Source organism: Balaenoptera physalus, assembly GCF_965194825.1.
Source record: "Balaenoptera physalus genome assembly, chromosome: 3".
NCBI classification, from domain to species: domain Eukaryota; kingdom Metazoa; phylum Chordata; class Mammalia; order Artiodactyla; family Balaenopteridae; genus Balaenoptera; species Balaenoptera physalus.
This window is the reverse complement of record NC_138890.1, coordinates 111,708,405-111,724,107: the sequence shown is the minus strand read 5'-3', so window position 1 is coordinate 111,724,107 and position 15,703 is coordinate 111,708,405. Positions and strand designations below refer to the sequence as shown.

The 15,703-nt window shown below is 37.8% G+C and overlaps 1 protein-coding gene across 7 annotated transcripts in view; it reads left to right on the top strand.

Moving 5' to 3' along the window:
* Positions 1-15,703, top strand: part of XRCC4 (X-ray repair cross complementing 4) — a 265,655-nt gene that overhangs the window by 7,250 nt on the left and 242,702 nt on the right. Inside the window, exon 1 of one of the 7 annotated variants that reach the window (XM_082458238.1) lies at positions 9,752-11,330. The exons of 5 other annotated variants lie outside the window; for them this stretch is intronic. In XM_082458238.1, the coding sequence (XP_082314364.1) occupies positions 11,292-11,330 (39 nt within the window). In that variant the 5' untranslated portion in view covers positions 9,752-11,291. Of the gene's footprint in view, positions 1-9,751; positions 11,331-15,703 lie in introns of those variants that run through there. One more of the 7 variants, XM_082458236.1, reaches the window with a different exon arrangement.

The following is a 15,703-nucleotide window of genomic DNA, read 5'->3' as shown; positions in this document are numbered from 1 at the left end:
ATCCTTAGTATCTTTGATTCATTATTGTATAATAAAATTCACCAGTGCATTATGCACTAGTATCCCTGGTGTAATGTTTATCAGATAGGAGTATTTACTAGGACCAATAATGAGATCCATACTTCTTTAGATAGGCTCCTAAATTTTGAAGTATTAAATTATATATGTAAGAATAAACTTCTAATAGACGACTTTTTCTTTTTTACAGAAGTACCCTATACAAACAATTATTCTGATGGTCAAAGAACATTTTTTTGAAAACACTTTTTCTTTTCTTTTTCTTTTATTTATTTTTTTAACATCTTTATTGGAATATAATTGCTTTACAATGGTGTGTTAGTTTCTGCTTTATAACAAAGTGAATCAGTTATACATATACATATGTTCCCAGATCTCTTCCCTCTTGCATCTCCCTCCCTCCCACCCTCCCTATCCCTCCCCTCTAGGTGGTCACAAAGCACCGAGCTGATCTCCCTGTGCTATGCGGCTGCTTCCCACTAGCTATCTATTTTACGTTTGGTAGTATATATATGTCCATGCCACTCTCTCACTTTGTCACAGCTTACCACTTTTCTTTTTATACATTTTATTCTGGAAAATTTCAAACATATGTAACAGTAGAGAGAATAATGGATTCCTATTATCTAGCACAACAGTTATCAACTCATGGCCCATCTCATTTCATTTATATCTTACTCAAACTTCACTCTTCTTTTCTATATTATTTTTAAACAATCCCAGACATCATATCATTTCATCTGTAAATATTCTAACATGTATCTTTAAAAAGTAAGGACACTGTAGAAAACATAACCACGATTCTATTAACATAGCTTAAAAAATTAACAGTAATTCCCTAGTACTACCAAGTACCTAATCTGTCTTCAAATTCCTCAAATTACTACTTCATAAATTTTAATAGTTTGTTGGTTGAGTCAAGATTTAAATAAGGTCTTTAAGTTGCAGTTTCTTGTGGCTTTTAAGTCTTTTTTAACTTAAATAGTCCAACCCCCCTCTCCCTTTTGCACTGAAGTTTATTTGTTGAAAAAACTGTCAGTTGCCCCGTGAAGTGTCCCACTGTTTAGATTTTGCTGATTGCATCCCTTTAGTGCCATTTAACATGTTCCTTCATCCCTTGTGTTTCCTATAAATCGGAGGTTTGATCTGATTCTGTTGAATTGTTTTTTTTTTTTTTCAGCACGAATATATCATAGGTAATGCTATGTAGAGGTTTATGGCTTTTACCAAGGCAACCAATGGGTTATGAGTTCTTTTTTGTATTGGTTAAGCTAGTGGGTTATGAATTCTTTTCTGTTTATATCTCAAAATACAGTAAGTTTGGCTTTAAGACAGAATTTGTATTAGGAAATAAAAGAAGTCAGAATGTGGGGAAAGGGAAGAGGAATACTTATATATATAGACATGTTTACTGGCCATAAATTTGTCATTACTCTAGTAACTCTTCACTTCTCTAATTTTAAAACAAGTGATGTTAGGAGTTCCTGTCTTGAGCCATATAGACTCAAAGAATGTTTTTCTTTAGAATTTCATGAGTTCTTCTCATTAGTAGAAGAAGGATTGGCTCTATACTTTGAAAATTCTGTTTGTGGTTAGAATAATCTAAAATAAAGCAGTTGTTTGTAGAGAAGGTATAGTAAAGTTGTATAAAGAACTTTCCCTCTACTATTTGAAGTCTGTACCTGGGTTATTTTGGGTTATACATCAGGTCATGATTTAGATTTGTGTTAATACATTGTGATACCTTGTTTATAGGTTAAGGAAAAGCAATTCAGTACCTTGATAGTTATAAAATGAGATAATTCAGAGAGAGGCTGAGAGCTAAGAAGTAAAGTTAAATATGAGACTCATAAAGAGGCTGTCTAGGGTTGAGACACTTTCAAGGCAGTGTGTTGGATAGACCTAGTTTTGAATACACTTCTATCTTTACTACACCTTGCTGGATTTCAGTTTTCTTGTTTTTAGAATGGTTCTGAAGATAAAACCATATATGTAAAATTCTCAGCACATGACTTATGCTCAGTTCATTTTTGTTCCACTCCCTCACTGACAACCATATAACTTGAGTTTTTAGGATAAAGTAATGACTTAATAAAGCTCTATCTGTATCATACATTTTAATTAGCTATATATGTACCTTAATCTTTCTGTGTTTATCTAGTTGTTTTTGTTCTCAAATTATTACCACCCTCTTTTTCATTTTGTCCTGAGTCTAAGAACCTCCTTAGATATTAAACCAGATATACCTGAACTGAATGTTTTCATCTAACTCCCTAACCATGATCTTCATGTCCTAGAATAGTCTAACTTGATTGAATCTTATTGGCCATCAGTTAAATAGATATCTCTATTACAGATAATTTCCAAACAAGGTTTAACCAAAAATTAGGCATTTCCAAATAACAGCAGTTCTGTGAAATTGGTCATGGTCATCATTTGTCCATGTTTTCTGAGCAAGCAAGATACCATACTAAAAGACACAAAAAATTTAATATGATTTTTGTTTTTGAAAATTTGATCATTTATTTTGATGTACATCTTTATTTAGTTTGGAGCTAGGTCCCTTTTTATAATAAAAAGCATTTATATCAGTGGGCAACTTCCTGGATATTTTGTGTTATGTTTCATTGGACATTCTTGTATCTTGGCCAAAGAGGAGTATTCATGCAGGAAGAATTGAATTTACTAATATGTGTTTCACTTGCTAATTAAAGATAATTTTCAAGGTATTGGATTACATTGTTGTTGTTTTTAGTGAATCTACTAGTTTATTATTGGAATTTTATTTTATAAACATTGGATTCCTCATATGGACATACTCAATATCTCTTGTTTTTGTTTATTCTGACCCTGTAATTTTTTTTTATATCATAAAATGTAGCAACTTCATATATGCTCTACCATGTATTTAAGGTATCTCTCCCTTACTTTTTTTTTTTTAAATTTTAATCAAGTCCAATTTATTTATTTTTATTTTTTTATTTTTTAACATCTTTATTGGAGTATAATTGCTTTACAATGGTGTGTTAGTTTCTGCTTTATAACAAAGTGAATCAGTTATACATATACATATGTTCCCAGATCTCTTCCCTCTTGCATCTCCCTCCCTCCCACCCTCCCTATCCCACCCCTCTAGGTGGTCACAAAGCACCGAGCTGATCTCCCTGTGCTATGCGGTTGCTTCCCACTAGCTATCTATTTTACGTTTGGTAGTGTATATATGTCCATGCCACTCTCTCACTTTGTCACATCTTACCCTTCCCCCTCCCCATATCCTCAAGTCCATTCTCTAGTAGGTCTGTGTCTTTATTCCCGTCTTGCCACTAGGTTCTTCATGACCTTTTTTTTTTCCCCCTTAGATTCCATATATATGTGTTAGCATACTGTATTTGTTTTTCTCTTTCTGACTTACTTCACTCTGTATGACAGACTCTAACTCCATCCACCTCGCTACAAATAACTCAATTTCATTTCTTTTTATGGCTGAGTAATATTCCATTGTATATATGTGCCACATCTTCTTTATCCATTCATCCGATGATGGACACTAAGGTTGCTTCCATGTCCTGGCTATTGTAAATAGAGCTTCAATGAACATTTTGGTACATGACTCTTTTTGAATTCTGGGTTTCTCAGGGTATATGCCCAGTAGTGGGATTGCTGGGTCGTATGGTAGTTCTATTTTTAGTTTTTTAAGGAACCTCCATACTGTTCTCCATAGTGGCTGTATCAATTTACATTCCCACCAACAGTGCAAGAGGGTTCCCTTTTCTCCACACCCTCTCCAGCATTTATTGTTTCTAGATTTTTTGATGATGGTCATTCTGACCGGTGTGAGATGATATCTCATTGTAGTTTTGATTTGCATTTCTCTAATGATTAATGATGTTGAGCATTCTTTCATGTGTTTGTTGGCAATCTGTATATCTTCTTTGGGGAAATGTCTATTTAGGTCTTCTGCCCATTTTTGGATTGGGTTGTATGTTTTTTTGTTATTGAGCTGCATGAGCTGCTTGTAAATCTTGGAGATTAATCCTTTCTCAGTTGCTTCATTTGCAAATATTTTCTCCCATTCTGAGGGTTGTCTTTTGGTCTTGTTTATGGTTTCCTTTGCTTTGCAAAAGCTTTTAAGTTTCATTAGGTCCCATTTGTTTATTTTTGTTTTTATTTCCATTTCTCTAGGAGGTGGGTCAAAAAGGATCTTGCTGTGATGTATGTCATAGAGTGTTCTTCCTATGTTTTCCTCTAAGAGTTTGATAGTGTCTGGCCTTACATTTATGTCTTTAATCCATTTTGAGTTTATTTTTGTGTATGGTGTTAGGGAGTGTTCTAATTTCATACTTTTACAGGTAGCTGTCCAGTTTTCCCAGCACCACTTATTGAAGAGGCTGTCTTTTCTCCACTGTATATGCTTGTCTCCTTTATCAAAGATAAGGTGACAATATGTGTGTAGGTTTATCTCTGGGCTTTCTATCCTGTTCCATTGATCTATGTTTCTGTTTTTGTGCCAGTATCATACTGTCTTGATCACTGTAGCTTTGTAGTATAGTCTGAAGCCAGGGAGCCTGATTCCTCCAGCCCCATTTTTCGTTCTCAATATTGCTTTGGCTATTCGGGGTCTTTTGTGTTTCTATACAAATTGTGAAATGTTTTGTTCTAGTTTTGTGAAAAATGCCAGTGGTAGTTTGATAGGGATTGCATTGAATCTGTAGATTGCTTTGGGTAGTAGAGTCATTTTCACAATGTGATTCTTCCAATCCAAGAACATGGTATATCTCACCATCTATTTGTATAATCTTTAATTTCTTTCATCAGTGTCTTATAATTTTCTGCATACAGGTCTTTTGTCTCCTTAGGTAGGTTTATTCCTCGATATTTTATTCTTTTTGTTGCAATGGTAAATGGGAGTGTTCCCTTAATTTCTCTTTCAGATTTTTCATCATTAGTGTATAGGAATGCAAGAGATTTCTGTGCATTAATTTTGTATCCTGCTACTTTACCAAATTCATTGATTAGCTCTAGTAGTTTTCTGGTAGCAGCTTTAGGATTCTCTATGTATAGTATCATGTCATCTGCAAACAGTGACAGTTTTACTTCTTCTTTTCCGATTTGGATTCCTTTTATTTCTTTGTCTTCTCTGATTGCTGTGGCTAAAACTTCCAAAACTATGTTGAATAATAGTGGTGAGAGTGGGCAACCTTGTCTTGTTCCTGATCTTAGTGGAAATGGTTTCAGTTTTTCACCATTGAGGACGATGTTGGCTGTGGGTTTGTCATATATGGCCTTTATAATGTTGAGGAAAGTTCCCTCTATGCCTACTTTCTGCAGGGCTTTTATCATAAATGGGTGTTGAATTTTGTCGAAAGCTTTGTCTGCATCTATTGGGATTATCATATGGTTTTTCTCCTTCAATTTGTTAATATGGTGTATCATGTTGATTGATTTGCGTATATTGATGAATCCTTGCATTCCTGGAATAAACCCCACTTGATCATGGTGTATGATCCTTTTAATGTGCTGTTGGATTCTGTTTGCTAGTATTTTGTTGAGGATTTTTGCATCTATGTTCATCAGTGATATTGGCCTGTAGTTTTCTTTCTTTATGACATCTTTGTCTGGTTTTGGTATCAGGGTGATGGTGGCCTCGTAGAATGAGTTGGGGAGTGTTCCTCCTTCTGCAATATTTTGGAAAAATGTGAGAAGCATAGGTGTTAGCTCTTCTCTAAATGTTTGATAGAATTCGCCTGTGAAGCCATCTGGTCCTGGGCTTTTGTTTGTTGGAAGATTTTTAATCACAGTTTCAATTTCAGTGCTTGTGATTGGTCTGTTCATATTTTCTATTTCTTCCTGGTTCAGTCTCGGCAGGTTGTGCATTTCTAAGAATTTGTCCATTTCTTCCAGGTTGTCCATTTTATTGGCATAGAGTTGCTTGTAGTAATCTCTCATGATCCTTTGTATTTCTTCAGTGTCAGTTGTTACTTCTCCTTTTTCATTTTTAATTCTATTGATTTGAGTCTTCTCCCTTTTTTTCTTGATGAGTCTGGCTAATGGTTTATCAGTTTTGTTTATCTTCTCAAAGAATCAGCTTTTAGTTTTATTGATCTTTGCTATTGTTTCCTTCATTTCTTTTTCATTTAATTCTAATCTGACCTTTATGATTTCTTTCCTTCTGCTAACTTTGGGGTTTTTTTGTTCTTCTTTCTCTAATTGCTTTAGGTGCAAGGTTAGGTTGTTTATTTAAGATGTTTCCTGTTTCTTGAGGTAGGCTTGTATTGCTATAAACGTCCCTCCTAGAACTGCTTTTGCTGCATCCCATAGGTTTTGGGTCGTCGTGTCTCCATTGTCATTTGTTTCTAGGTATTTTTTGATTTCCACTTTGGTTTCTTCAGTGATCACTTGGTTATTAAGTAGTGTATTGTGTAGCCTCCATGTGTTTGTATTTTTTACAGATGTTTTCCTGTAATTGATATCTAGTCTCATAGCGTTGTGGTCGGAAAAGATACTTCATACGATTTCGATTTTCTTAAATTTACCAAGGCTTGATTTGTGGCCTAAGATATGATCTCTCCTGGAGAATGTTCCATGAGCACTTGAGAAAAATGTGTATTCTGTTGTTTTTGGGTGGAATGTCCTATAAATATCAATTAAGTCCATCTTGTTTAATGTATCATTTAAAGCTTGTGTTTCCTTATTTATTTTCATTTTGGATGATCTGTCCATTGGTGAAAGTGGGGTGTTAAAGTCCCCTACTATGATTGTGTTACTGTCGATTTCCCCTTTTATGGCTGTTAGCATTTGCCTTATGTATTGAGGTGCTCCTATGTTGGGTGCATGTATATTTATAATTGTTATATCTTCTTCTTGGATCGATCCCTTGATCATTATGTAGTGTCCTTCTTTGTCTCTTGTAATATTCTTTATTTTAAAGTCTATTTTGTCTGATACGAGAATTGCTACTCCAGCTTTCTTTTGATTTCCATTTGCATGGATTATCTTTTTCCATCCCCTCACTTTCAGTCTGTATTTGTCCCTAGGTCTGAAGTGGGTCTCTTGTAGACAGCATATGTATGGGTCTTGTTTTTGTATCCATTCAGCCAGTCTGTGTCTTTTGGTGGGAGCATTTAATCCATTTACATTTAAGGTAATTATCAATATGTATGTTCCTATTCCCATTTCCTGAAATGTTTTGGGTTTGTTATCGTAGGTGTTTTCCTTCTCTTGTGTTTCTTGCCTAGAGAAGTTCCTTTAGCATTTGTTGTAAAGCTGGTTTGGTGTTGCTGAACTCTCAGCTTTTGCTTGTCTGTAAAGGTTTTAATTTCTCCATCAAATCTGAATGAGATCCTTACTGGGTAGAGTAATCTTGGTTGTATGTTTTTCTCCTTCATCACTTTAAATATGTCCTGCCACTCCCTTCTGGCTTGCAGAGTTTCTGCTGAAAGATCATCTGTTAACCTTATGGGGATTCCCTTGTGTGTTATTTTTCCCTTGCTGCTTTTAATATGTTTTCTTTATATTCAATTTTTGATAGTTTGGTTAATATGTGTCTTGGCATGTTTCTCCTTGGATTTATCCTGTATGAGACTCTCTGTGCTTTCAGGACTTGATTAACTATTTCCTTTCCCATATTAGGGAAGTTTTCAACTATAATCTCTTCAAATATTTTCTCAGTCCCTTTCTTTTTCTCTTCTTCTGGGACCCCTATAATTCAAATGTTGGTGTGTTTAATGTTGTCCCAGAGGTCTCTGAGACTGTCCTCAGTTCTTTTCATTCTTTTTTCTTTATTCTGCTCTGCAGTAGTTATTTCCACTATTTTATCTTCCAGGTCACTTATCCGTTCTTCTGCCTCTGTTATTCTGCTATTGATCTCTTATAGAGTATTTTCAATTTCATTTATTGTGTTTTTCATCATTGCTTGGTTCCTCTTTAGGTCTTCTAGGTCCTTGTTAAATGTTTCTTGCATTTTGTCTATTCTATGTCCAAGATTTTGGATCATCTTTACTATCATTATTCTGAATTCTTTTTCAGGTAGACTGCCTATTTCCTCTTCATTTCTTAGGTCTGGTGTATTTTTACCTTGCTCCTTCATCTGCTGTGTGTTTTTCTGTCTTCTCATTTTGCTTATCTTACTGTGTTTGGGGTCTCCTTTTCGCAGGCTGCAGGTTTGTAGTTCCTGTTGTTTTTGGTATATGTCCCCAGTGGCTAAGGTTGTTTGAGTGGGTTGTGTAGGCTTGCTGGTGGAGGGGACTAGTGCCTGTGTTCTGGTGGATGAGGCTGGATCTTGTCTTTCTGGTGGGCAGGTCCATGTCTGGTGGTGTGTTTTGGGGTGTCTGTGGCCTTATGATTTTAGGCAGCCTCTCTGCTACTGGATGGCGCTGTGTTCCTGTCTTGCTAGTTGTTTGGCATAGGGTGTCCAGCACTGTAGCTTGCTGGTCGTTGAGTGAAGCTGGGTCTTGATGTTGAGATGGAGATCTCAAAGAGATTTTAACCATTTGGTATTATGTGGAGCTGGGAGGTCTCTTGTGGACCAGTGTCCTGAAGTTGGCTCTCCCACCTCAGAGGCACAGCCCTGATGCCTGGCTGGAGCACCAAGAGCCTTTCATCCACAACGCTCAGAGTAAACAGGAGAAAACATAGAAAGAAAAAAAGAAATAGGATAAAATAAAATAAAGATAAAATAAAATAAAGTTATTAAAATAAAAAATAATTATTAAGAAAAAAAGAAAAAAACTTTTTAAAGTAAAAAAAAAAAAAAAAAAAACAAAAACCGGATGGACAGAACCCTAGGACAAATGGTGAAAGCAAAGCTATACAGACAAAATCTCACCCAGAAGCATATACATATACACTCACAAAAAAAGGAAAAGGGGAAAAATTAATATATCCTGCTCCCAAAGTCCACCTCCTCAATTTGGGATGATTCACTGTCTATTCAGGTATTCCACAGATGCGGCATATCAAGTTGTTTGTGGAGTTTTAATCCGCTGCTTCTGAGGCTGCTGGGAGAGATTTCCCTTTCTCTTCTTTTTTCGCACAGGTCCCGGGCTTCAGCTTTGGATTTGGACCCGCCTCTGCGTGTAGGTCGCCTGAGGGCGTCTGGTCTTCGCTCACACAGGACGGGGTTAAAGAGCAGCTGATTCGGGGGCTCTGGCTCACTCAGGCCCGGGGGAGGGAGGGGTACGGATGCGGGGTGAGCCTGCAGCGGCAGAGGCTGGCGTGACGTTGCAGCAGCCTGAGGCGCGCCGTGCGTTCTCCCGGGGAAGTTGTCCCTGGATCACGGGACCCTGGCAGTGGCGGGCTGCACAGGCTCCCAGGAGGGGCGGTGTGGATAGTGACCTGTGCTCGCACACAGGCTTCTTGGTGGCGGCAGCAGCAGCCTTAGCGTCTCATGCCCGTCTCTGGGGTCCGCGCTGATAGCCGCGGCTCGCGCCCATCTCTGGAGCTCGTTTAGGCGGCGCTCTGAATCCCCTCTCCTCACGCACCAGGAAACAAAGGCAAGAAAATGTCTCTTGCCTCTTCCGCAGCTCCAGACCTTTTCCCGGACTCCCTCCCGGCTAGCTGTGGTGCACACCCGCTTCAGGCTGTGTTCACGCCGCCAACCCCAGTCCTCTCCCTGATATCCGACTGAAGCCCGAGCCTCAGCTCCAGCCCCCGCCCGCCCTGGTGGGTGAGCAGACAAGCCTCTCAGGCTGGTGAGTGCTGCTCGGCGCCGAGCCTCTGTGCGGGAATCTCTCCGCTTTGCCCTCCACACCCCTGTGGCTGTACTCTCCTCCGTGGCTCTGAAGCTTCTCCCCTCCGCCACCCGTAGTCTCCCCCCACGAAGGGGCTTCCTAGTGTGTGGAAACCTTTCCTCCTTCACAGCTCCCTCCCACTGGTGCAGGTCCGGTCCCTATTGTTTTGTCTCTGTTGTTTCTTTTTTCTTTTGCCCTACCCAGGTATGTGGGGAGTTTCTTGCCTTTTGGGAGGTCTGACGTCTTCTGCCAGCATTCAGTGGGTGTTCTGTAGGAGCAGTTCCACGTATAGATGTATTTCTGATGGATCTGTGGGGAGGAAGGTGATCTCCACGTCTTACTCTTCTGCTATCTTCCCAATTTCTTCCTTACTTTTTTATTATAACTTTAACTCACATCTAGCAAAATTATATACTACCTTGTATTTTAGTTATAATTTTGTAGAACTGTATTTTGTCGTGTTCTTGTAACTGGATTAAAAGCTTCTGAGGGAAGGCATCATTCCTTTTTTTTTTTTTTTTTTTTTTTTAATCCGCTGGAGTTCTTATTGAGCACAAAGTTTGTACATAATGCTTCCTCAGTGAATGTTTGACTGGTAATGGAGTGGACTTTTTTTAACTGGCTTCCCTCAAATTGATGTCAGTTCATTATTTCAATTTATTGGAAGTTTTGGTTTTGTTCTATGTACTAAGTGACTCAGAAACTAACTTAACTTTGAATGGCTTTTCAGATCAGCTTTTTAAATTCTTCCTTGCAAAATTAAACTTACTTCTCTTACACGAAGTAGCTTCATTTGTTACGAAATATTTTATTAATTCTTTGGGAAAAGTGTTTGTTTAAAAAATAATTATTTCTTTTATTTTCTAAAGAATGTGATATTTCCAACTTCTTCCTAATGAGAAAAATCATCATTGATAACTCTGTAGTTTGAATTTCGTTGATGACTTTCATTTTTTTTATAGGATGAACATCTCTGATTCAGTGCTATTTCAGAATCTTTTTAGGATTTAGTTTCAAAATTGATGTTTTGTTGTAGTCAGAAAAAGACAATGGATTGATTAATCTTTCTGATTAATATGGTAATGCAAAGATGCTCTTTCTTAGTTATGTGACCTTATTTTTTTGCTGCCTGCTACAGATATTGGCTGCCAGACACTGCCATTCCACACTGTAGAAGCACAGCCTCCAAAATTCTGATACCTTCATAACAAATGACTTTTAATCTAGGTTAACTTCATTGCTTGCTTTATTCAAATGTTGTAGAGGTCAAACCATGGGAAGTTAGCAGAGTGGTAGTAGAATTCTGAAGCTATCAAAATTCCATTTCAGAGTCAGAAGCTATATACTCTAAACTCACTGTTGAGTGATTCAGTGGGCATAATTCAGCTCAGGCCCTCTTCCATCGGGAGGAAGAGCTGGTAGAATCTCTCTGAACACGATGATCCTCATATCTTCCCTATATTAGACCTTCTTTCTTTTTTCTCCAGTTGGGGAATAAGATGATTGACAGCTGGGATCCTTGGAGGCTGATCGTAACTGCTTTCAATGCTTCTGGACCTTGGAAGGATGGATAGATATTCACAGGTATAGACTAGCGATAGATATTTTAGGAGAAGGAGTAGCATAAACAAAAGGGCAGTTGGAAGGGTGGATTCAGAATTCCTACTCAGCCTGTAGGTCTTAGATCTCATTTCCTCTAGAAAGTTTCCCATGACTGTCAATCTGGGTGTGTCTGATCTGGGTTCCCCTGTTGCCTCTTACTACCTCTTTATGGCTCTTAACCTCAATGATTTGTAACATGTGTTTATTTGACTTTTCTTCATGAGAGTATAAATGTTCTGAGGTCAGGGGATATGTCTATTTTATTCATAGGTCTATTCCCAGCACCTAACATAGTACCTGTTGTCTGGCAGGATCTAAATAAATATTTATGCATGACTTGTCATATTTCAAAAGTCACTTTTTTTGTGAGAGGCCAATCTGGGCCTCTTTATCCAGTGACATTAGAAAAGACCAGATTTCTCTGGTAAAGATTCCCTATTCCAAGAGCTTGGGGACAAAAGAATTGATTTCCGATTTAGTAGAGGATATACACCAATAGCCTTAAATAAAGCTGGACTAAGGCTATTTTGTTTGGCACATTGGGGTGTTTTCCAGCACCAATAACCAATTCTCCAGTTCTCCAATACCAACTAGGTGTCCAGCAATTCAATTTAATTCTTACACTGCCTACCTGGAGTTAGTGTTAGTTTCCATAGGTTAAAGGGTTCAGTCCCACAAGACTGCCGTCACTTCAGATGCCAGTTGCAAGTCCTGGGTCACCCATACTTCTGACCTGCTGTAAATTGGGGGTACCCATGACCATCTCCTCAGGTTTGCTAATCTGCTAGAATGGCTTACAGAACTCAGGAAGACACTAAAACACTTTACCTTTATTTACTGGTTCAGTAAAAAAGATACGGCTCAGGAACAACTGGAAGAGATGCATAGGACAAGGTGTAGGAGGTTAGGGTGCAGAGCTTCAGTGCATTGACAGGGCAAGCCGCTCTCCCAGTACTTTGATATGTTCACCAACCCAGAAGCACCCCTCTCCCCAATTTCTTTGTTCCAGAGTTTTAATAGAGCTCAATCTCCAGCTCCACACTCCTCTCTGGAGTTGAGGTGGGGGTGAGGCTGAAAGTGCCAACCCTTTAATCTTTTGGCCTTTCTGGTGACCAGCCACATCCTGAGGCTATCTAGTGACCCCACCCTAAGTCAACTCATTAGCATAAACACTGGTATGATTGAAAGGGGCTCTTCTTGATAAACAAAAGACACTCCTGGTGTTAGGACTTGTACTCTTCGTAAATTGTACAAGGCTTGATTGAAATTTTAGGGATACAAAGTTTCAATTCAATTTGAGAATGCATCACATAAGGGGACTCAGAACTGAATCTTTTCTTTGATCTTGGAATCTCCTCCCACTAGAGTTATCCACAATATGTTCAGGGATGTGCTTGAAAATGACTCAGACTCAGCAATTACAGCATGGGAGATAAGTATGTAATTATTCGTCCAGTTAGGTATGTTAAGTAATCATGTGCCATTTATAACTTAGTATTATTTGAACCATGTGAAATTGCCATTTTTTTATAGGTTAAAAAATGTGAAATATTGGCAATTTCATATGGTTCCTAAATATTTTTGTTTGGCTGAATTAGGTAGGGTCACCGGTTGAGGATATGTTGTAGGGTTTTTTTTCAGGGTTAACTCTCATTTGTAACCCAGTCTTATCATTCATCCCCTTGTTTGCCATTAGAAAATAGGCAGATAAATGGGTATAGTTTTAAGTAAATGGTGGGTTTGTGAGTGGGGGAAAAGTATAGTACAAGTCTTGTTTCTTTTCCATACAAGTGCTTTTAGTTACATTTCAGTTCTGAGCAGCACATTTTTCAAGTAGAAAAGGCTTGAATCTTTTGATCTTTTTGATCAGGCCACCCAAGATGTCTATTCTCTTGATCTGTACATCCCCTGCTTAACCAGTGCCTGCTTCACCTACACCCTCCTCACAGGACTGACCTTCTTACATACGTGCCCCTGCCCCAGCTAGTGATTGTTCATATCAAGGGGCAGTGAGGGGCCCGTGCCCCTCTGCTAGTTTCCCTGGTAGTTGAGGAGCCCACCTGATGTCAGTTCCCAGTTGGGAACCTCCCCCTTCCCATCCCCGCCCCGGGAGCGAAGCCTGCCATCACATCCTGCCTGCTGTCTGCCGCACTTGGTGAGGTGTTGCTCCAGGATCTTGCTTCAGACATGTAAGCTCCCCTTATACATTAAACCACTGATGTCTCTGTTGCTGACTCCAGGCTCTTTCTTCGGTCTCGAAGCTGGGCAAGTACAGGCCTTGCAGGCCTGCATGGTGTAGCCCAACAACTGTGTGTAAGCTTAACTGATGGTGTTTCATAGGAACCTCTTCACTCTTTCTGAAATTAAAATATGAGAGAGGGTCAAAATTTTGAGGCTTAAGAAATCATAATTGTTAAATTCTTAAAGAATACTGTTGCTTAAGCTGATAATATATTTGAGGTACTATCTTATTTCTTCATTTCTGTTAAGTGTCTTTCTCATATGAAACTGCAATTAGAATGGAAGTATTGTTGTGAACATTCAGAAAGTTTCCAAAATGTTAAGTATACTCTCATTCTTTCTGCCGAGGTTGTTTGTAATCAAGAGTGTCCATTTGATGAATATAAAGGAAGTCATAGTCTTGGAACTTTGAGTCCAATTCTAGGTGTTAGATTTTATGTGGGAAATTTATTCAGGCCATTTTATTGTTTTTTAATACTCACTTCATTGGGTAAGAGAAAAGAAAGGAGAGGAAGTGGAATCTGAACGAATCACTGAAACTAATGATTATTAATGGTGTTTGTAAAAGATAAGCAGAGGAAATGAGCAGTAATATGATATTTGGAATGCCAGCAGCTGGCATTCCATACTCATAAGAGATAATTGAGAATAGTCTGTAACCATGGCAAAGATACTTTAGGTTTAGACTTATTTTATTGTTCTAATGCTTTATTCCTGAAGCATCAGATTGTTTATTTAATGTCTTCCTTGAATATCAGCTGTATATTACAAGTGTTTGAACAAGATTATACCAACAGTCTTAATTATATTTTGCTCTTACTTAGGATAACCAACCATCCTAGTTTGCCTGGGGTTGAGAGATTTCCTAGGACATGGGACTTTCAGTGTTAAAAGCAGGAAAATCTCAGGCAAGCCTGGACAGATGGTCACCTTACTTTCATTTCAAATTTAATCGAATGGAGACAATCCTGACATAATTAGAAAGGTATTTAAGAATCCTGTAAATTCTTCACCCTTAAAGTTTAGAAAATTCTAACTTGAAAACATTATTTCAGGAAAGCATTTCTTCTATAGAAGGTTAGTTTTGTTTTAATTGCTTTGGAAATTTAAAGGTAAATTGATTTTGTGGTCATTTTTCAAAAAGACCTTAATTTACCCTTTGGTCACATAGATAACAACCAGCAAGTCGACATGCTATTAATAATGAAAATGCTAGGAATAAATTATTAATTAAAAAATACTCAGTGTGGGAATTCTGATAAGATAAACAGGAATAGTCATTGCTTTTAAAAAAGTTCTGAACAAATAAGAAAATAGTCTTCTTTTCTGAAATTGTTACATGATGTTTGTCTTAAACATAAGTAGCCTAGTGGCTGTTGTATAAACCTTTCTTTCCTTTTTATGTATCCTTGAATTTTTGTAACATGATAAACTTTTAAAAAATTTATCACCACACTTTTGGTTTACAATTTATATTTTTTTCTTTTCCTTATTTTTTAAAAAAGGAAGGTCAAACAAAATAATGTGATCAGGAATCTAATTACAGACTATTAACAGCATGTGCTGTGTGCTAATCTTTATTCTGAACTCGCTTTAGTTATCAGCCTACTTTTCTCAACAAGGGGGCACTTAAGTTAATTGCTTCATTAGAAACATGCTTTTAGCCCTTTCTGATCCGTAAGTACGACTCCTTGGCAGAACTGCAGAAGTTTGAACACCTGCAGCCCAAGCAGCTTGAAAGGAAGCCATAACTCACTATAAAGGAAAATAAAAGAAGCTCAAGTTCAAAATGGTGTTATCAATGATACAGTGTTGTCACTAACTTGAGCTGACCTAAGAGAATTGGCTTCTGCATTGCTTCTTATCAGCATCCAAAAGGGCATACAAAATTCTTTGTAAACTAATTTAAAAAGTGTCTTGTTTATTCAGAAGCAACTGTGAATGGTATTTGTTCAGAGTCTAGATCACATCAGCCAACAACTTATTTCTCTTCTAAGAGAGAAGCCAAGTATCAAAGACACAAAGTACTAAAGATAAGCTTCTCAATTCTCAACTGTTCTGAGCTCTCAATAAAGCTACTGATGTACAAATTGGGGTGGGACCCAACTGTTTCC